Genomic DNA, 22,788 nt, shown 5'->3' on the forward strand with positions numbered 1-22,788 from the left:
GTAAGTAAATGATGTACAGAAGCATGTGCAGGAATTTCCCCAGGACAGGTCCACCCTTACCTGTTCGGAGAGGTATATACGACCGTTCTCCAGCTTCGTAGAGAGGCCTCTTCTTCCAGTTCCAGTTCTGTTGCTTGGCACGCTGTAACATTTCAGGTTCTGGGACTGGAAGTCCTGAAATAAAAAAATTGGATGTCATACAGAGTGGTTCATGGATACTGCACTTAGTAGACAAAACCGTGCCAACCACAAACCAAAAAGAAGTATTAAAGCAATGCTATCAGGGTTCGTTCACATCGGAGCGTTGTGGTAACACACAAGGCAAAACGCATGTTATTGCAACGCACAGTGGCACACCAAGCCGGCTGTAAAATGTGGTGTCATTCATTTTCAAGAGCACCCGCTCTCATCTATAGAACACACCTGCCATATTGCTCTACACAGCGTACCATGTGCTCTGCAGAAAATAAAACACATTTTTGTAACCTTTTCTAGGAGTCCATTGAAGGGACATTCTTAGATATTTGGGTTATACTGTTGCCTTCAGGAGGTTTGGACATTGGCAAAAAAAAAAAAAAGCATTAAGCCAACCCCTGTATAACACCGCCTCCAAGAATGATGCCTCATTTTTATGAGCAAGCGTTACATAAAGCCAATAGCAAAGAGGGGCAGGTCCTGGTAAAAATCTTTTTCCTGGAGTCCATTGAGGTAAAGTACAAAAATCTTAAAATTTTATTTATCATCCATTGAGGGACACAGGAATGTAGTAATGTGTAGACCATTGGTAACAACCAAAAGCAGTCTGAGGTGTAGGCAACAGCCACTGTGAGATCCAATGGATGCGGAAATTGTACAAGGAGTAGAATGCCTAAAGTAAGGCTAAATGAAAGGGGTGAAGAAAATTATGGGAAATTGCCAAACCAAAGTATAATAAAAAAAAAAAAAAAAAAAAAAAAAAACACACTACCTGGTTAATAGCCAGGAGCTTAAAGTGATCGTAAGAATTCGTTTTCTGTTTTTTTTTTTTTTTTTTCATATATCATACTTACCTCCACTATGCAGCTCGTTTTGCACAGAGTGGCCCCGAACATCCTCTTCTTGGGTCCCCCGACGGCTCTCGTGGCTCCTCCCCACATCAGATAACCCTCTAGGAGAAGCGCTCTCCCGAGGAGGTTACCTTGCTTGCGGGCCGGCTCCTGAGTCCAGCATTCAGCGTCCATTCCGCCCAAATGTATAACCCGGCCCCGTCCCCTGGCGTCATTGGATTTGATTGACAGCAGCAGGAGCCAACGGCTGTGCTGCTATCAATCTAGCCAATCAGGACAAGGAACATGGGGTAGAGCTGGTGTGCTCGTCCCCGGCGCAAGAAAAAGGAGGGTTCAGGTAAGTAAAACAGGGGCACTGGGGGGCTGCTGCTGCACTCCAAGCGGTTTTTCACCTCAATGCATAGAATGCATTGAGGTGAAAAACCACAAAGGTGTACAACCCCTTTAAGTGGAACCCTCAGGTTCAGGAGGAGGGCAGTCTATAAATGAAGGATGTACCGAATAGAGAAGTAATCTCTCAAGAGAGAACCTAGGATACCCAACCTTTGACTGCAGGGAAAGGATGGCTGGACAGACACCGTATGTGCATACCAAAAAATTCCAACCAGGTAACAGCCGAAGGTGGAAATACAACACCCCTAACCCTCGAGATCAGGGAGTGGGAGGCCCGTACATGTAGGATGTACCTAATAATGAAGTCATATCTCACAAGGCATGCATGAATATAACACAGCCTCCTTGCCAGCAAATCTAAACAGAGGGTAAAAACCTAGCTGGAAAAGTAGCACCTATATATAAAAAAGTGTAGGGAGGGAGGAGGATAAATTGTAAAGAAAATTGGTATAAAAGAACATCAGGACCAGAAAGATGAGCAGACTTTCCAAATCACACCCAAGGGGTGTAAGAGGAGTGGTATCCACAGTATAGCTAGTTTAATAAATATACAATTGTAGGAATCAAACATGTAAAAGGGAAGAGGAGGAAGAAGTAGAGGAAGAAGAGAAAGGAGGAGGAAGGAGGAAGGAGGAGGAAGGAGGAGGAGGAAGAAGGAGGAAGGAGGAAGAAGTAGGAGGGAGGAGGGAGGACTACCCTTTCAGCAATTAGGTCCCACAAAGGCCTCTAGACTTATCCATTTTACCTTGGAATTTCGTGGTGCGATGCCCTCCATATGCTTTTTTGTAGTTGATGGTTGTATAATTGTATTTGATATTATATTTGAGTGTACATATGCTGTTTTGTTCTCAACTTCAGTTGTATCAATATGTAATGCTGTGAAGATCCTGAAGAAGCCTATCTGGCGAAACATGTTGAGCGAATGCCAACTGCAAACATATTCCGCTTGGATGTTCCTTGCTGGTTGTTTTTAAAAATATATTCAACAGTATTGTATGCGTTTTTTTTTTTTAACGTTTATGTACAATTAATAAATCTATTTTATACATGTGTGTTCTGGCACCTTTAGGCTGCATTCACACCTGAGCGGTTCAAAGTCATGCGTTTTTGCCGTGATTTTGTTCAGGTCACCAATGTAAAAAGGCAGAAAAACGCCTGTAGTCTGCCCCAAAGAAGCTCATGTTCTTTTTTGAGCTTAGGGTGTTTTTCAGGTGTTTTGCTTCAGGTGACAAAACGCTCAGATGTGAACAGGTGCCATTGAAATTAATGTGATTTTGCTTGTTGGGCGTTTTTAAGGCATTTTATGAGCTGAAAATGCTCAGGTGTGAATGCAGCCTTAACCACTTGCCGACCAGCTGCCGTCATTATACTGCGGCAGGTCGGCATGTTCCCGCGAGCCGTCATAGCTATACGTCGGCTCCTTTAAGCAGGATAGCAGGCGCGCGCTGCACTGTGGGGGTGCCGACGCTCGTGGCCGACGGTCGCGATGACCGCCGACCACGAGCGATCGCTGGCACGAGAGGCAGAACAGGGACGTGTGTGTGTGTGTAAACACACAAATCCCTGTTCTGTGAGGAGAGACAGATCACGAGTTCCTAATAGCTAGGAACCACGATCTGTCATCTCGTATAGTCAGTCCCCTCCCCCTACAGTTAGAACACACAGTCAGGGAACATATTTAACCCCTTGATCGCCCCCTAATGTTAACCCCGTCCCTGCCAGTGACATTTATAGAGTAATCAGTTCATTTTTATAGCACTGATCGCTGTATAATTGTCAATCGTCCCAAAAATGTGTCAAAAGTTTCCGATGTGTCCGCCACAATGTCGCAATCACGATAAAAAAAAAAAAAAAACCCACATCACCAATTGCAGCCTCACGGTGCCCAAACGCAGCCAGTGTGCCCATCAAACACAGCCACTGTGCCCAAACGCTTCCACCATGCCCATCGAATGCTGCCACTGTGCCCATCGAATGCTGCCACTGTGACCCCCCCCGCCCGGCAGCGGGTAAAGGCGGCGAGTGGTGTCCTCCATGAGTCTTCTCCCCTCTTCTCCTACAGACGATTGAACGCCTGGCGTCCAATCCCAGCGCCTGTCATTTCAGCCAATCAAGTGATGGGTAACAGACCCAAGCACCTGATTGGCGGAGAGGCGGTTTAGTGTTAAAAAAGCGAATATTCAGTCGCTGTTTAACACACCTGGGTGAACTGCGAGCGCCAAGCATGGCGCTCGCAGGTCACCTTTTTCAACGCCTACCAGATGCTTCAACCCCCCCCCCCGTCGCTGTAATTCAGGTCCCCGAAAAAGGGCCAGGCTCCTGAATAGGGGGTGGCAGCAGTGGCCATGGATAGATTCATGCTATGCCATTCATGCTATACCATTGGTCATAGAGGGGGTAGCTGGAAAGAGGGGGTGGTGCCTGTACGCCCTTATGGACGCACCGCCACTGGGCCTCATGCGCACCTAGGGATGGCAGTCCAGTAACTAGAATATGAGGTAAACCCAACATAGGCAGCAGTGACTGGCATCACTAATGGGTACTGATTGGTGGCACTTGTGGGCAGTGGGGAGCACTGATTGGTGACACCGTTGGCGCTATAATGTAATTGGCGCACTGATGATCAGTGTCCTGATTACATGTTTTGTTGCCCCCTGCCCTCTCAGCCCAAGATGCAGACAAGGCTCTTGTTGAGTGCACAGTGACAAAGGGTGAAGGAACGTCCCTAATTTGCAAGTTTCAGCAATAGCTTGCTTTATCCATCTAGCCAAGGTGGCTTTAGATGCACTCTTTCTCTTGTGTGCTCCTGAAAAGGAGGACGAACAAGGCGTCTGTTATTCTAAAGGTCTTGGTGACCTCAAGGTAGACAAGAAGAATTCTTCTCACGTCTAAAAAAAAAAAAACTAAATTTTCTTTCTTGGTTGCCCTTTGGCGAACTACAAAAGGTTGGCAGTACAATGTCCTGGGATCTGTGGAATGTACTGGCCAATTTAGGCAGAAATCCTGGATCAGTTTTCAAAACAACCCGATCCTCAAAAATTGAGAGGAAAGGCTCCCTCACCGATAGGGCCTGTAACTCACACTTACCCTACGAGCTGAGGCCACAAGAAAAATAGATTTAAGGTAAGTAACTTAACTGAAATAACCTCTAGGATCTATAAAGGGAATTATACCAGAGTTTGAAGCACCAGGGACAGGTCCCAGGTTGGACAACTTCTAACCACTACTGGCCTGGACCTAGAAACTGATTTGAAGAATCTAGCTATAGTGGGATTTTCCAAGAGAGAAAATTGGAGAAAAACACTGATAGCTGCCGCCTGTACCTTTAAGCTACTAACTGAAAGACCTTTGTCGACACCCTCTTGAAAAAATTCCAAAATTGAAGGAACATCATCATGAGTTAAATCTTTGATTTCCAGATAACCATGAGTTTCAATTTCTTCCAAACCTTGGAATATATGGCTCTAGTGACTTATTTTCTGCAATTTACCAGGGTCTTGACTACTTTGTCAGAGAACCCCTGGGCACTTAGTATCTTTTCTTCAGATACCAGGCCTTCAAGCTTAAGGAAACCACCTGTGGGTGCAACACTGGACCCTGCGATAATAAGTCTTCTTTCTTCAGAGGACTCAGTGGAGGCTCTGAGACCAGAGTCTGTAAAAACCATGGCCTCTTGGGCTAGAAAGAGGCTATTAGGATAAGATCTGTTTCTAGAAGAAACTTCCGGACTTAGCCTGATCGGCGGGAATGCCTAACAGGGGCCGAATGGCCACGGATTCACCAGAGCATCGATCCCCAATGATCAATTCTCTGGGTTCAGAGAAAAGAACTTCTCTGTCTTGCGACTGTTCTGTTCTGTGAACAGGTCCACTTTGGGACATCCCCATCTGTCGGTGAAACCCGCAAAGATTTCGTAATGAAGGGACCAATTGTCTTGAAATACCCGGTAGTGGCTGAGATAATCTGCCAGACAGTTTTGTGCCCCCTTCAGGTGCCCTGCAGTAACTGAGGCTAGATTCCCTTCTGCCCATGATGAAATCTCCTGGGCGATAGATTGAAGTATCCGACTCCTTGTACCTCCCTGTTTGTAGAGGTACGCAACCTTAGTGATATTGTCGAATAGAATCTGGAGATTGTGACCCCTGATTTTCATCTGAAATGCCTGCAAGGCTCTCTGAACCGCTTGAAGCTCTCTGATTCAATTAAGCTCTTGAGGACCATTCTCCCTGTGCCATTGTGTTGCTGAGGTGGGCTCCCCATCCCCAGGAACTCGCATCCATTGTGATCCTATGGGATATAGGAATGGACCATGATAGACCTCGTTAGGTGCAGGTGTCTCCACCACCACAAGCTTCTTTTTACCCTGGAGGGTAACAAGACCCTTGATTCCAAGAAATTTGCGTCTCCGTCCCAGTTCCTTAGTAGAAACAGCTGTAATGGGAGTTGATGTAATCTTGCCCATGGTACTGCGGGAAAGTAAGAGGTCATCAGACCCACTGCTCTTGAAACCTCTCTCCCGACTGATTGGTCTGTAAGGCTGACGTTGTTTGCATCATTTTTGAGACCTTTTCCTGCGGGAGAAAAACTTTTTGGTCTACTGAGCAAAATTCGTACCCCAGATATGTCACTTTCTGGGCCGGAATTAAGAAAGACTTCTCTTTGTTTATTAACCAGCCTAGAGATTGAAGGAAGTTCTGTACAGTCTTGAGACTTTTGGAATGACTTCGCCCCCACTAGAAGGTTGTCCAGGTAAGGGATAAAAGTTATCGCCTTTAACCTTAGGGGAGCCAGCGCCTCCCCCAACACCTTTGTAAAAATGCGTGGGGCTGAGGACAGACCGAAGGGGGGGCTTGGAATTGAAAGTGCCGAATCTCTGTTCCCATCTTGACCCATAGTCTCAAGAATCTTTGGAAGGCTGGATGGATAGGGAAGTGCAGATAGGCATCCCTCAAATCCAAAGTGGCCATGAAGCAGTTTGGGTAAAGCAGGTTTTTGATTGACAACACCGTCTCCATACGAAAGTGCTTGTACCTGATCGAACGGTTTAGAGACCGGAGGTTCAGGATAAGCCGATATTTTCCTGCCGGTTTTCTGATGACAGATATATGGAATTAAAATCCCTTGCCCTGATCTGACCAGGGAACCGGGATCAGGACATTTTGATCCAACAAGTCTCCAATTGGGAGACCCAGGGCCCTCGCTTTTACCCGATCTTGGGGAGGGAAGGTGACCAATAATCGCTCTGGTGGATGGCAAGAAAATTCCAGCCTGTACCAGACCTGTATTGGTCACTAGGTCCAGGATGAATGGACTTGAGGTGACTGCTGCCCACTGTGGGAGAAAAGCCCTCAATCTTCCTCCCACTGGGAGGCACAAGTCACTGTGGCTTGGCGGGTTGTTGAGGAGGGTTAAACAAGACGCCCCCTTTACCTCTGCCCTTGTGCCCTGTCCAAATGATTTTTGGGCCTATTGTCCCTTTCTCTAGGACCTTGCTGCCTACTTTGGCCACGGCAAAAACGTTCTGGCTGTCGGCTTTTTCTTATTCTCTGGAAAGGCCTTTCTTCTATCGGCCGTGCGTTCCAGCGCCTCCTGCAGACCTGGGCCAAAAAAGATGATCGCCTGCTAAGGGAAGACCACATAGGCGCAACTTTGAGGCAGCATCGCCTGAACAGGTTTTAAGCCATATGCTTCTTCTGGCCGAATTCACTAAGGCCGAGGTCCTAGCTGTCATTCTTACCGACTCTGCGGAAGAATCAGCCAAAAACCCCACTGCACGAAAGAAGAGAGGGAAAGATTTCAGAATCTGTTCTCTAGAGGTAACCTGCCAACAAGTGTGTTTACATTTGTGTCAACCATACTTCTAAATTTCTGGCTACACAAGTGGAGGCCAGAGCTGGTTTAAGATTCCCAATGGCTGAGTCCCAGGCTCTGTGAAGAAGGACATCCTCTTTTATCCATCGGATCCCTAAGCATGCCCATATTGTCAAACGCTAGGTTTTTTGAAACTTTTGAAAGAGGTGCGTCTAACTTAGGATTTTTGTTCCATGGCTGTTCAAATGGAAACCTTTTAAGGTTACCAGAAAAGAAAGGTTTTCTTTCTGGATTTTCCCACTCCAGCTTGATAGTATCAAGGGAACTATGTGCGGGAAAAACTCTAGCCTTTTCTTATGCAAACCTTTGTACATAAGGTGATGTTTAAACAATTGTACCTTCTCCTCTTGTATTTCAAGTGTCCTATAGATAGCCTTTAATAAGTCATTTACATCTTCCAATGATAACTTCGAGCCCCTTGCAAATTCTTCATCCCTGGGCCCTGTAACTGACCCCGATTCTTCCGGAGAAGACTGGGCAGATCCGGCTTCAGCCTCAGATTCTTCACTCTCCGCACTCTGTTGTGGAGCCCTAGGACTGGCTGAAGTCCTAACTGGAGATGGACCCTCTGAGGGGACTTGAATCTTGTCAATTAGAGTTTTAAACAAGCTAAACGTAGACGTAAGCTCATCTCTAACAGAAGTCAGCATTTTCTGACAGGAGACTACCGGGTCATCCTTAACTAGGCTGTCTATACAGGTGCGGCAAACTGCTTTGCTCCATAAGCAGCTCAATTTGTTTTCGCAAACCACACATTTCCTTTTTGGTGGCTGCGCTTGGGCCTTGTCCTAAGTCTTGGCCTGCAAGAGAACAAAATGACCCCAATAAATTTTATGCCACATACACTCCATAGCACCCTGTGCAGGAGGAAAGGAAAAATGTGCCCCTTTCACCTAGTCCCTACTGGTTACAAGGAGGAGAACACTCACAGCATGTGCAAGTAGGTAAAAATACACTTCAGGCTTACCTGTGGGGTGCTGGTGTTAGGGCCTGCTTCCGCTGCCTGTGCAGGTATCGCAGAGGAGTCCATTCCGCCCCTGTAGTGGTCCGAAGTCTCTGCCGGGTTTCACTCTTTTAAACGCCAGCTTCCCAGCGTCCCCGTTCGCGATGTTTAGAGACAGGAACTAGCGTCGCCGGCGCCCGCTGATGACATCACACGCCCCGGAAGTGACCCTTCTGGGTACTTCCTGTGGGCCAGCTTGGAACCACGCACAGCTTCCTCTCTTCCCCTGCACACTCCAGCCACGCTGTTTAACAGGGAGAAAACAGCCGACTGCTGCCATGCGGCTCGTGGACTGGAGCTCCGACATACACCGCGGTGCTGGCATTCCCCATGCACTGAGAAGCAGGGACAGTAGCCACAAGCCTACTCCCCTGGTGGATGTGCGGCTCTGGGACCTAAGAAGAAGGTAGGAATACCACCCCAAAACGCCACAGGAGCCGTGCTCATGAGACCTAGGTGAACCAGTTCCAGGAAACATGTTAAACCCCCCCCGTAGGAAACACTAATACGGACACGGGCCTGGAGGACCGCCCTTTTATCTGGTGGGAGTTAACGCGTTTCCTGTCCTATTAGGAAGAGCCCTCATGGGCTGTCCTGGAAGGCGCTTAAGAGAAATCCTGATAACTGTATTTTGGTTTGTGTGAAAGTTATAGCATCTACAAACTACAGTATGTATGCTGGAATTTATGCAGCTATAGACGCTATACTGTAATGGCGGTGATTGGCAACTAATAGTGAGACTGTGATAGTGTGGTGTGCAATCTGGCGCTAACAGACACTGGCTGGGAGGGTCACTAATTGACACTGACATCACTAGTGACACTAATATAGTGATTAGTGATAATACTGTACACTTACACTGGCTGGGAAGGGGTTAACATCTAGGGGCAATCAAGGGTTTAACTGTGGCCTAACACGTGTATTGTGTGCTGCTTTTACTTACTAATCTGGCTGTTTTTTCTCCCTGCTTTTCTGGGTGAAGAAACAGCCAGATCACTGTTCACTATGTACACAGAGCTCTGTTTGTACCTAAACACAGAACTCCGTGTGAGTGGACATAGTTGATCAGCAGTTTTCAGCTAAAATCATTGGCTGAAATCTGCTGCCAAACTCGTGCTGCGTCCAATCACAGCACAGGTTGGCAGAGAACACAAACCCAGAAGAAGGCTGGTCATGTGCATGTATGCGACTGTGCCTGCATCTGCTGCCCGATCGCAGTATATTTACTTTGAGTGGTCGGAAGGTGGTTCAAAAAAGGCCCAGTAACAAAGTTAAAGTACAAGAGAGACAAAAGAGGTACTACTAACAACAAGGTAACAGCATTGCTTAATGTCTTGCACCACCAAAATAGCCATTGTCGGAGCAGTGATGTCACCCCCTTCATCATATGACCAGTGCCTGGGTCTAGGGACTGCATTATGGGAGGAGATATCACGCTCCTCCATATGTGGAAGCACAGGGCTGCCATCAGGGCCATCGGGGGGTACAGCCGTTACAGCTGTAAGGGGCCTGCCCAGACCAGAAGAAGGCAGGAGTGGTGAAAGGGAGCCGGGCTGTGCAGTATAGAAACGATCTCACAGTTTCTGCAGTTCTCGTTTCATTGATTTTAGACATCAAGCTCTTTACTGCCACCTCTGGCTACTATGTGCATGTTCACCCCTCGTGTGACAGTGATCTGCCTGTACTAAGTTTCTCAGCAACATGTCAGCTTTGTAAAAACGAGCTGGGACCAGGTAGGAAGTTACAAGTAGGGGCTGTGAAGGAAAGGGAGGGGGGCCGTTTGTGTACAGGGAGGGGCCAGAGGCTTGTGTGTGTACAGATTTGTGGATGTGGGCCTGCCATATATACAGGTGTGTGTGGGGGGTGGTTGACATATATACAGGTGTGTGTGGGGGGTGGTTGACATATATACAGGTGTGTGTGGGGGGTGGTTGACATATATACAGGTGTGTGTGGGCCGACATACATACACACACATATATATATATATATATATATATATATATATATATATATATACACATATACACACACACACACACACACACACACACACACACATACATAGGTGTATGGGGGGGGGGGCAACATATATACAGGTGTGTGTGTGTGGGGGGGGCACTGACATATATACAGTGGTGTGTAGGGGGGGTGGCTGACATATATACACAGGTGTGTGTGTGGGGGCTGACATATATACAGATGTGTGGGGGGGGCACTGACATATATACAGGTGTGTATGGGGGGGGGGGCTGACATATATACAGGTGTGTGTGTGTGGGGGGGGGGCTGACAAATATACAGGTTTGGGGGGCTGACAAATATACAGGTGTGAGGGGGTTGACATATATACAGGATTGAGGGGGGGCTGAGTGCGTACAGGTGAGGTGGCCGGTGTGCGGATTCGGTAGGATGGCCTATAGGCAAGCCCTGGGGAATATTGGTGGTCAGGCTCAGGGCGGGGCAGAGGGCCCAGGTCTAAAGCTGTGTAAGGCGTCCAAAAATTTCTGATGGCTGCCCTGTGGAAGCACCACGTATTTTGCAGTTCTGGCCACAAAAAGGGTCTTTATACAGAGCAAGCATATTATTTTGAATTGTGTTACATTTAACATTGACCCTACAGCTAAGAAAAAACATTTAAACTACTAGATTTCCTCTACTACTCTCCCTAAAGACGTACTCACTGCTCTGGTCTCCATTATGTTATGGTACATGCGTATGTTGTGACAGAGTATGGGTACTGCATTAGCATAAAGAAAATAAATTTTTGGCCCTGTGTGTCCGTCATCTAAAAAGGTATCCATCATTACCCAGGGACTGTAAACTGGCATAGTTTTCATTCATGACTTCATTGTATAGTTGCAGCTGCCCAGGGTCCAATTTCCGCCATTCCTCCTCCGTCATGTACACAGCGACATCATTGAACGTCACATGCATCTAGAAAAAGAAGAAAGCAAATCAGTCAGTCTGAGAAGCACACAATTTCTATACTAGATATTAAAGGTTTTGGCTGAGAACGGCTATTGCTAACCTGAAAATAGAGCAGCTATGCAAAGTTCAGAAAGTCCCTTCAAAACCTCTCTACAAGGAGTGAGCTATGTCAATCATCCATCACTGTCCATGTCACTCACCAATAGATGTGGGTCAGGTAGACCACCAAGAGCTGCTGCTTAGTATCGTCTGCAAATACAGAGATTGAACTGTTTATCCCATCCTCCAGGTCATTTATGAACAAATAAATAGGATTGGTCCCAGCACAGAACCCTGGGGAACCCCACTACCCACCCCTGACCATTCCGAGTACTCCCCCTTTAACACCACCCTCTGAACTCTCCCTTGTAGCCAGTTTTCAATCCATGTACTCACCCTATGGTCCATGCCAAAAGACCTTATTTTGTACAGTAAACGTTTATGTGGAACTGTGTCAAATGCTTTTGCAAAATCCAGATACACCACGTCTACGGGCCTTCCTTTATCTAGATGGCAACTCACCTCCTCATAGAAGGTTAATAGATCGGTTTGGCAAGAACGATTCTTCATGAATCCATGCTGATTACTGCTAAGGATACCGTTCTTATTACTAAAATCTTGTATATAGTCCCTTATCATCCCCTCCAAGAGCTTGCATACTATTGATGTTAAGCTAACTGGTCGGTAATTCCCAGGGATGTATTTTGGGCCCTTTTTAAATATTGGTGCTACATTGGCTTTTCTCCAATCAGCTGGTACCATTTCAGTCAGTAGACCGTCAGTAACAATTTGGAACAACGGTCTGACAATTACTTGACTGAGTACCCTCGGATGCAAGCCATCCAGTCCCGGTGATTTATAAATGTTAAGTTTTCCAAGTCTAATTTTAATTCTGTCCTCTGTTAACCATAGAGATGCTTCCTGTGTTGTGTCATGAGGATAAACACTGCAGTTTTGGTTACTGAAGCCCCCGATTCCCTCATGAAGACTGAGGAGAAGAATAAATGCAATACCTTCGCCATCTCCCCATCCTTTGTAACCAGATGTCCTTCCTCATTCTTTATGGGACCAATATGGTCCGCCCTAATTGCAACCTTACATTTCTTGTTGCATTCTTTATAAAGTTTGAATGCTGATGATGATCCTTCAACCATGTATTTTTTGAAGGCCTTCTCCTTTGCTCATTTTTACATTGGCGTTAAGCCATCCAGGACTTTTGTTTGCGATTTTAAATGTATTACCCAATGGGATGCATTGGCTAATGCCCTTATTTAATATGCTCTTAAAGCAAACCCATCTCTTCTCTGTGTTCTTTGTTCCTAAGATTTTATCTCAATTTATATCCTCTAGCAAGGTTCGTAGTTTAGGGAAGTTGGCTCTTTTGAAATTCAGTGTCTTTGTATTCCCCTTATGTTTCCTATTTGTGTGATTTATACTGAAGCCAATTGACCTGTGATCGCTGTTGCCTAAATTTCCCTGTATTTCCACATCCGTGATCAGGTCTGTATTATTGGTAATCAGTAGATCTAGTAACGCTTTATTTCTAGTTGGTGCGTCTACCATCTGACCCATGAAAATTGTCCTGCAAGACATTTAGAAACTGGTGAGCCTTAGACAAATGCGTGGTTCCCTCCACCCAGTATATGTCTGGATAATTAAAATCCCCCATTATGATAACACTTCCCATCCTTGCAGCTAATCCAAATTGTGATAGGAGGTCCGCCTCCCCCTCCTCCCTCAGGTTAGGGGGCCTATAGCATACTACCAGTATTATTTTCCCCTTAGCTTTATCCCTTTGGAGCTCTACCCATAAGGATTCCACCTCCTCCCTAGCTCCCTTAGTGATTTCATCTCTCACATTCACTTGTACATTATTCTTGATATATAGGCATACCCCTCCCCCTTTTTTACCCTCTCTATCCTTGGGATAAAGGGTATGCCCTTGAATGGTTGCCAGCCAATCATGAGAGCTGTTGAACCAAGTCTCTGAAATTCCCACAAAATCCAAATCTTCCTCGTACAACAGTATCTCCAGTTCACCCATCTTGTCCTCCAGGCTCCTGGCATTGGTGAACATGCCACGTAGTTTACACCGGTTGCATACTATCCTCTTATTTGGTGTTCCGCGATTGCAACTAGAACTTGTTACTATATTTACCTTGGGTTTATGTGCTTTAGTCAACCTACCACTAATGCCCCCAATACTACCCCCTGGACTAAGTTCCGCGCTGACCATCTCTACCCTTGGACCCTCCCCTCAGTCGCCTAGTTTAAAAACCCCTCTAACTTTTTGTCCATCTTTACTCCCAGCACATCTACAAAATATTATGCTATGAGTGTGTGGAATCACAACATTAACCCAGAGGATGCCATAGTGGAAACCGGTATGCAGGATAAAGGCCACTTGTACTGTATAACAGAGTGACACATCAAAGAAGCAAAGGCAGAGCCTTGAAAGCATAAATAAATAAATAAATAAATAAATAAAAATAGATGTGTAAAGAGCTACGCAATACAATAGACTGTATTGTGGCTGGGACCATAAGAAAGAAATTATATAAAAACTAGGAGATGCACCGAAATTTCGTCAGGCGAAACATTCGCCGAAAATGTGTTTTCGGCATTTTGTCGATAACGAAAATGTGCCGATAATGGTGCTGAAAACGCACAAAAAATGCTGTGCTTATGGTGTGTTTTTCATAGGCCGTGTGACTCAAAAACCGCATCAAAAACGTAAAACATGCGTTTTTGATGAGTCTTTGCTGCGTTTTCACTGCATTTCAACAGGGAGGTCCGTTTTGTTGCATTTTTTTTTTTTAAACTGATCAAAAATGCAGCAAGCAAGATTTTTACCACAATGGAAGCGCAACGGACCAGTGTGAAGACATACATAGAATTTAAGGGGATGCATTTTTCTTGAGCTTTTCTTGCACTAAAGGTGCCGATAATGGGCAACAATAAATTCATATTAAATTTAAATTCATGATATTAAAAAGGGATTGTAAAAGGCTGAAGGTGCATTAAGATTAAAAAAACCTCTGCACAGTAGCACCCCCCCCCCCCCCAAATACTTACCTGAGCCCCATCTCTAGCCAGCGATGTCCATGAGTGGCGACCATCTAGCACACTCCCTCTTGATTGGCCGAGACACAGCAGTGCTGCCATTGGCTGCCGCTGGTTTCAATCAAACTCAGTTAGCCAATCAGGAGAGAGAAGGGGAGGGGCCAAACCGCAGCTCCGTGTCTGAATGAACACAGGGAGCTGCAGCTTGGCTCGGATGACCCTCATAGCAAACTGCTTGCTGTGGGGGCACTCGACAGGAGGGAGGGGCCAGGAGAGCCGAAGAGGGACCCCAGAAGAGGAGGATCTGGGCAAAACCATTACAGAGCAGGCAAGTATAACGAGTTTTTTTTTTCTTTTTTTTAATATAAAAATAATAAAAACAGACTTTACAATCACTTTAACACCACAACAGAAGCCCAACGGACTAGTGTGAAGACATACATGAAATTTAAAGGGATGCATTTTTCTTGAGCTTTTCTTGCACTAAAAAGGTGCCGATAATGGCTGACAATATATTCATGATATTAATTAAAAAGTTCAATGCAATAAAAAATATTTTTATATAGAATTTGTTTTTTTAAAACAGTCATTTTCAGGTTTCGGTTTTCTGCCAAGTGCATCCTGCATTTTCAGTTTCGGCACCCTCTAATAAAAACCACTATATACACACACACACACACACACTCTAACCACTTAAGGACCAGCCTCGTTTTGAGATTTGGGTGTTTACATGTTTAAAACATTTTTTTTTTGCTAGAAAATTACTTAGAACCTCCAAACATTATACATATTTTTTTTCTAACACCCTAGAAAATAAAATGGCGGTTATTGCAATACTTTTTTTTCACACCGTATTTGTGCAGCGGTCTTACAAGCGCAAAAAAAAAAAAAAAATAAGGCAACAGTAAAGTTAGCCCAATTTTTTTTTTTATATTGTGAAAGATAATGTTACGCCAAGTAAATTGATACCCAACATGTCATGCTTCAAAATTGTGCCCGCTCATGGAATGGCGACAAACTTTTACCCTCAAAAATCTCCATAGGCGACATTTAAAAAAAATTCTAAAAGGTTGCATGTTTTGAGTTACAGAGGAGGTCCAGGGCTAGAATTAGAAGCAATGGGGGGGGGAAAGCATACTTAGGACTTTAATTGGGACGCAAGGGAAAGTTTGCGCCCCCATCCTTAATATCATGAAAAAGAGGGGGGGGGGGGGTTGGGACTTTAAATGAGGTGCGCATGATGCAGCCCCTTTCACACTGAGACGCTTCAAAAACGCCTTAGCGATATTACCGCGTTTTTAGGACGCTAGCGGTAAAATTACCGCAACGCTGCGGGCGTTTCACAAGCGTTATTGAAGCATGGGTGTCAAAGAACAACCACACCTCCCTATATGACAATTTCAGCCCTGTTGTTGTACATGCTCTCTTTTCTGCTTGCACGTTTACCTTTTTGTGAGATCATGTGACTTTTCTACAGCTCAGGGCGGATTATAGGCGCTATTCAGGCGTTTTTATAGCGCTTTCAATTCATTTCAATGGAGAGGGGCGTTTTTGAAGAGCTTTTTTTCCAACGCCCAAAAGCTGCTCCAAAGATGCTGCATGCAGGACGCCTCAGTGTGAAAGGGTCCATTGAGATGCATGGGGAGCGTTTGAGCGTTTAATAGCGCTATTTTTAGTGCTAAAACGCCTCAGTGTGAAAGGGGTCTTATTGCTCTCGCTCTAACGATTACGGCGATACCTCACATGTGTGGCTTGACTACCATTTTCATATGCGGGAGCTACTCAGTCGGGACGGGGCGTTTAAAAAAAAAAAAATTTCTTATTTATTTTACTTGATTTTATTTATTTTTATACTGTTTTTTTTTTTTTTTTTTTTTTAATTGGGTCACTTTTATAATGTAAACATCCTTTGCAATAGAAAAAGCATGACAGGTCCTCTTAAATATGAGATCTGGGGTCAAAAATTCCTCACATTTCATATTTACACTTAAATACAATAAAAAAAAAAAAAAATTGTCATTTGAAAAAACGACAACAGATAAATGTGCCTTTGAAGACGTATGATGGGCGGAAGTGACGTTTTGATGTCGCTTCCGCCCTGCTATGGTATGGAGACGGGTGGGCGCCCTCTTCCCCTCACTCATCTCCATACCCAGCAAGAGGACAGACGCGAACGCCTTCGCCGACAGCTCTGGTAAGCGGCGGAGGGCACCGGATCGCGGCGGGAGGCCCCTCTCCCGCCACCGATGAAAGTGATCTCGCGGCGAATCCGCCACAGAGACCACTTTTATCTTGTAGCCGAACACGGGGATACCGGGGTTATGGCAGCTAACTGCTGCCATAACAACGATATCCGTCCCCAAAGTAGGGACGTACATCGGCGTGTGGCGGTCGGCTAGTGGTTAAGGGAAAAAATAAATAAAAAATAAAAAAAGGAAGGAGAGCCTGTAAAAGGTCAGCTGCTGAAAACACAAGCAGATCTTCCTATTACCCACAAAACAAAGGTTTATTTTTGGGGAGTTATCTGGATAAAAAAGCAAAAATAGTGAAGCGCTCTATAGACATCTGGATAGGTTACAACTACTAATGAGGATGCTGGGGCTCTTCCCTCTCTGGTAACTACACAGACTGAATTAATCTGAACTCATGGAGAGATCGGACGGAGAGGAAAAAGTAAAAGTTCAAAAGTAGAGTTCAATGAAATGAGCAAATGTGACTGCCACCACGTACATACTGTATATATTTGCAAATTATTGGAAACCAAGTATTAAATTAAATATTGATAATTCTATGTATATTAAGAAAATGATATCAACTTTGGTCTCAAAAATTATATTAGGTTACCTTTTTTAATCAGCTTTAGAACAGCTCTGGAAAGTGCAAGAGGAGACTGTGCTCTGCTGTCCTTCCTTCCAGGACAACTTACAGCTACGAACGTGATCGAGTTATATAGCCGGACCGGCCCAGAGATAGAACAGATGTTACACGGCTGATATCTTGTCAGACTGACAAGATATCCTATCTAGAAGAGTCAGGATCACTACCCTCTGCTATCTAGAAGAGTCAGGATCCATACCCTCTGCTATCTAGAAGAGTCAGGATCACTACCCTCCGGGTGGTCCATAAAATAATCTCATGATATATACTACATTTTCTTCATATTATTTGTCATTTGTATGAAAACCACTTCCCCCTGGGTGGACATCATATGATTTGGTTTAAGATTGTCTAAAGTACAGGAATTGAATGTATAAAAACCCTTCCAGATTAATATCTACCGAAACGTAGATACAAAACGCTCAAACTGGTCAAGGCAACACAAACCATTTCACCATCCATTACAAATAGGCAAGAGAGATTGCAACTCAAGTTTTCCACCTTCGTAGCTCGTATATTGCCCTCAGGTCTACTGAACCTCATAGTTTCAGGTCTGCCATAACCGAAATTCCTAGCATTGCCATAAAAGGCCTTTTACATCAGGTTGGAACCCGAGCAGTTGATCTTTACTACTATGTAGAGTTGTGGATTGCCTGGCCTGCAGGTCTGGGACCCTGGAGTTCCAGCAGACTGGTTTAGCAGGCAGGCAGGCTTTGCAGAGCGCTGGGACCAAGTGCTGAATTCCTGGGAATAAAATACTGTGCCCCAGGATTTCAAGGTGCTTCAAAAGAATTCCAAACCTCTCAACACTCCACAAGAATTCCAAAACGCTCCGGACTGCAGTTAGCAGTCCGGAGCTGTCCTAATTACAACATCCTTTGCAGCCTGATGACCAGTCCTCTTTAAAATTAACCTGCCTCTCCATCTCTCGGAGATCCTGGTCAAGACCTACAAGAAATCCAACCTGCGTCATTTACTTGACGCCGCCAAAGCCTGTAACGCTCTAAGATAGAGGGACCCTCACTCCCCTTCAATCTCGTTTTGGCTTAACAAGGTAGAGGACTAACAGCTTAGAAGACCTGTTGCTCTCTGCTCATAACAGGCGAGAGCGTTCCTCTAAAACGTGGACACATTGGAACAGGTTTGTGTACTCCAAAGTGGGCAAGGCCCTACTGGAGATGTGAAATTGAACGTGCTCCAACCCTACTGTCCTGCCAACGCCAACATAACACCCTCCTTCCTTTCCTCCTTTTTTTTTCTCTTTCCCCTACTTGTTCTCTTATTATCCTCTCCACAATATCTTTTCCTTTCTATTTAAAAGAGTAACATCGGGGGTATCCTACCCGCATCTAGACTATAGCAGTGAAGAGAGCCGTGTAGCGTTGAGATGTTCCTGGCTCATATTCTGTAATGATTCCGAGGTTTAATGTGGTCACTAGAGTTGGGCGAATGGTTCGGCCCGTGTGGATAGATAGATACACACACTGTATCTCACAAAAGTGAGTACAGCCCTCACATTTGTGTAAATCTTTTCTTCTATCTTTTCATGTGACAACACTGAAGAAATGACACTTTGCTACAATGTAAAGTAGTGAGTGTACAGCTTGTATAACAGTGTAAATTTGCCGTCCCCTCAAAATAACTCAACACACAGCCATTAATGTCTAAACCGCTGGCAACAAAAGTGAGTACACCCCTAAGTGAAAATGTCCAAATTGGGCCCAAAGTGTCAATATTTTGTGTGGCTGCCATTATTTTCCAGCACTGCCTTAACCCTCTTGGGCATGGAGTTCACCAGAGTCAAAGTACATGTTGGCATTCATGGTTCCCTCAATGATCTGTAGCTCCCCAGTGCCGGCAGCACTCATGCAGCCCCAAACCATGACACACCCACCACCATGCTTGACTGTAGACAAGACACACTTGTCTTTGTACTCCTCACCTGGTTGCCGCCACACACGCTTGTTACCATCTGAACCAAATAAGTTCCAGTAATCCATGTCCTTAGTCTGCTTGTCTTCAGCAAACTGTTTGCAGGCTTTCTTGTGCATCATCTTTAGAAGAGGCGTCCTTCTGGGACGACAGCCATGCAGACAAATTTGATGCAGTGTGTGGCGTATGGTCTGAGCACTGACAGGCTGACCCCCCACCCCTTCAACCTCTGCAGCACTGCTGGCAGCACTCATACGTCTATTTCCCAAAGACAACCTCTAGATATGATGCTGACCACATGCACTCAACTACCTTGGTCGACCATGGCGAGGCCTGTTCTGAGTGGAACCTGTCCTGTTATACCGCTGTATGGTCTTGGTCACCGTGCTGCAGCTTAGTTTCAGGGTCTTGGCAATCTTCTTATAGCCTAGGCCATCTTTATGTAGAGCAACAATTTTTTTTCAAATCCTCAGAGAGTTCTTTGCCATGAGGTTCCACGTTGAACTTCCAGTGACCAGTATGAGAGTGAGAGCAATAACACCAAATTTAACACACCTGCTCCCCTCACACCTGAGACCTTGTAACACTAACGAGTCACATGACACCGGGTAGGGAAAATGGCTAATTGGGCCCAATTTGGACATGTTCACTTGTGTGATGTGTGTATTGGACCGGAACCAAGGTCCGGTATTTTTATATCTGCTCCCTGGCCAAATTGTTTCTTTCAACGTGCACGCTGAAATAATTCACAGACACAAAGTTCAGTGAAAAAATTACTTCTCCTTTATTGTTTCCTGTCATCGCAGCTTATATACCATCAGCCGGACATTTCGTTATCAGATAAGGCTGGCGTAGGGCTGGGAGATTTTCTCAAAAAAAATTTTTTTAAAAATCTGTAATTTCTTAAAAAACAAACTCGATTCACATCGAGTTTTTTTTTTTTTTGGACCCCACGCCGGTCCTGAGGAGCTGCGGGCAGGAGTTTTTAAGCGAGGCCGCAGCTTCTGCCTAGTCCGCGGCGTCTGGCCTCAGGGACTAGGCCGAAGCCGCGGCCTCACCTAAAAACTCCTGCCTGCAGCTCCTCACAATCGGCGCGGTGTCAGCGCCGATCCTGGAGGGAAAAAAAAAAAAAAAAATCAATTTGCTGAAATTTTGGATCGATTTGACCTGTCAACTCGATTCAAGATTAAAATCGATTTTTTTCCCCAGCCCCAGGCTGGCGTATACAAACCACAAATATTATATATATATATATATATATATATATAGACAAAGCAAAGGCTTTAGCTGGGTCGTCCATATAAGGAAGTAGCAACCGATTATAGCTATGTTCTTGCTCCTTCTAAAACGTTGGTGTTAACTTTTGAGTGTATTCTCGGAGCAGGTGAGATCTGCTCTTAACTCTTGCAGTTCAGTTCCACAGTAAGGGAGTGCTAGCAAACTATCTATTGTATATGATTAAGGTTGATAATCCGAAGCTGAAACATACTAAGAATATTTATATATATATATATATATATATATATATAATATTCTTAGTATGTTTCAGCTTCGGATTATCAACCTTAATCATATACAATAGATAGTTTGCTAGCACTCCCTTACTGTGGAACTGAACTGCATATATATATATAAATTTTCTAGCAAAAAAAAAAAAAAAGAAGGATGATGTAGGAGAGGAGTGCTGGAATTTGCGCAGTATGGAAGTAGTTAAACAGGTTGTATTTACTGTCCTGTACCTTTCCAGGTGAAGGCAGTCCTAATTTTGAGTGTTGGCTTTCAGCATAGATTTTGTCCACGATGGTGCCAACAGGGAAAATATGTTGATTACAGATTAGATTCCACCATTTCTAATCTTTGAAAGCAAATAACAGAAATGAATTGTTCGCGTTCACATACACAAAGCTTAATCCAGGACAGTGAAATGTACACAAGGATCCCCAGAGTCTCTTTCCTGGAAAGGCGATCCCGTGTCAGCCAAGTTGGAATTGCTGTGTGCACGTACTTTTGAGAACAGTTCTGAATATTATTTTTGCTTTATAGACAACCAGGATGGAAAAAAGGACAAAGCTCTGCCAAGAACAACAGTCAAACATTTCACTAAACCAACCTGATGTATTCAGATAAAACTGACATGGCCTATGTTGCGAGGAAGCTGGGCTATGAAAATGAGGGTAAGGTTTATATCACCCAACTCATACTGTATAAAAAAGGAGGATGCAACCTACACTTTCCTCAGTAGGCCCACATACTACTGACTAATAAGAGAACATCTAAAGATCTGGTTGTCACAGGGCTTTCCACCAACTGTCATAAAAGCAAAGTTCCTATGAGAGGAGCCAACATGAACCTTCACGATGATATCTTCACCCACCAACCTCAGGGTGGAAGAGTCTGGCTCAGTCACCGAGATATTCCTTTACAGATGGCCAAGCTTTCCAGATAGAATGCATTGAGAGCATTGCAGCGCAGATTTTTCATCACCAATAATTGGATATATCATTACAGACATGTTCTGGAAATTTTATAGATAGGCAACTCCTATCCTCATATTGTTTAGTTGTTCCAAATTAATAACTACCGCTGTAGGGATCAGACACAAAAAGACACACTCCGCATCTTTCCGAAATAACTCTACTGTTTTATTTGACGCAATTGAAGGTTTTTATACACATGATTATGTAAGTACAGTGAGGGGAAAAAAAAGTATTTGATCCCCTGCTGATTTTGTACGTTTGCCCACTGACAAAGAATCGATCAGTCTATAATTTTAATGGACGGTTTATTATAACAGTGAGAGCCAGAACAACAAAAATTTCCAAAAAACGCATTTCAAAAAAGTTATAAATTGATTTCTATTTTAATGAGTGAAATAAGTATTTGATCCCCTATCGATCAGCAAGATTTCTGGCTCCCAGATGTCTTCTATACAGGCATTGAGCTGAGATTAGGAGCACTCTCTTAAAGGGAGTGCTCCTAATCTCATCTTGTTACCTTTATAAAAGACACCTGTCCACAGAAGCAATCAATCGGACTCCAATCTCTCCCCATGGCAAAGACCAAAGAGCTTCCCAAGGATGTCGGGGAGAAGATTGTAGACCTACACAAGGCTGGAATGGGTTACAAGACCATCGCCAAGCAGCTTGGTGAGAGGGTGACAACAGTTGGCGCGAATATTTGCAAATGGAGGAAACACAAAATAACGGTCAATCTCCCTCGGTCTGGGGCTCCATGCAAGATCTCACCTCGTGGAGTTTCAATCATCATGAGAACGGTGAGGAATCAGCCCAGAACTACACGGAAGAATCTCGTCAACGATCTCAAGGCAGCTGGGACCATAGTTACCAAGAAAACAATTGGTAACACACTACACCGTGAAAGACTGAAAGCGCCCGCAAGGTCCCCGTGCTCAAGAAAGCACATGTACAGGTCCGTCAGAAGTTTGTAAATTAACATCTGAATGATGCAGAGGAGAATTGGGTGAACGTGTTGTGGTCAGAGGAGACCAAAATCGAGCTCTTTGGCATCAACTCAACTTGCCGTGTTTGGAGGAGGAGGAGGAATGCTGCCCATGACCCCAAGAACACCATCAAACATGGAAGGTGGAAACATTATGTTTGGGGGTGTTTTTCT

The 22,788-nt window shown here is 44.7% G+C and overlaps 1 protein-coding gene across 4 annotated transcripts in view; it reads right to left on the minus strand.

Annotated features, from left to right (window-relative positions):
* Nucleotides 1-22,788, minus strand: part of LOC141145657 (uncharacterized) — a 121,275-nt gene that overhangs the window by 19,145 nt on the left and 79,342 nt on the right. For 2 of the 4 annotated variants that reach the window (XM_073632493.1, XM_073632494.1), the window contains exons 2-3: nt 11,124-11,250; nt 61-174 (exon numbers count right to left, since the gene is read on the minus strand). In XM_073632493.1, coding sequence (XP_073488594.1) covers nt 61-174; nt 11,124-11,250 — 241 coding nt within the window. Of the gene's footprint in view, nt 1-60; nt 175-11,123; nt 11,251-11,344; nt 11,472-17,190; nt 17,258-22,788 lie in introns of those variants that run through there. The other 2 variants (XM_073632496.1, XM_073632495.1) reach the window with 2 other exon arrangements.

Source organism: Aquarana catesbeiana, linkage group LG05 (genome assembly GCF_042186555.1).
Source record: "Aquarana catesbeiana isolate 2022-GZ linkage group LG05, ASM4218655v1, whole genome shotgun sequence".
Lineage (NCBI taxonomy): Eukaryota > Metazoa > Chordata > Amphibia > Anura > Ranidae > Aquarana > Aquarana catesbeiana.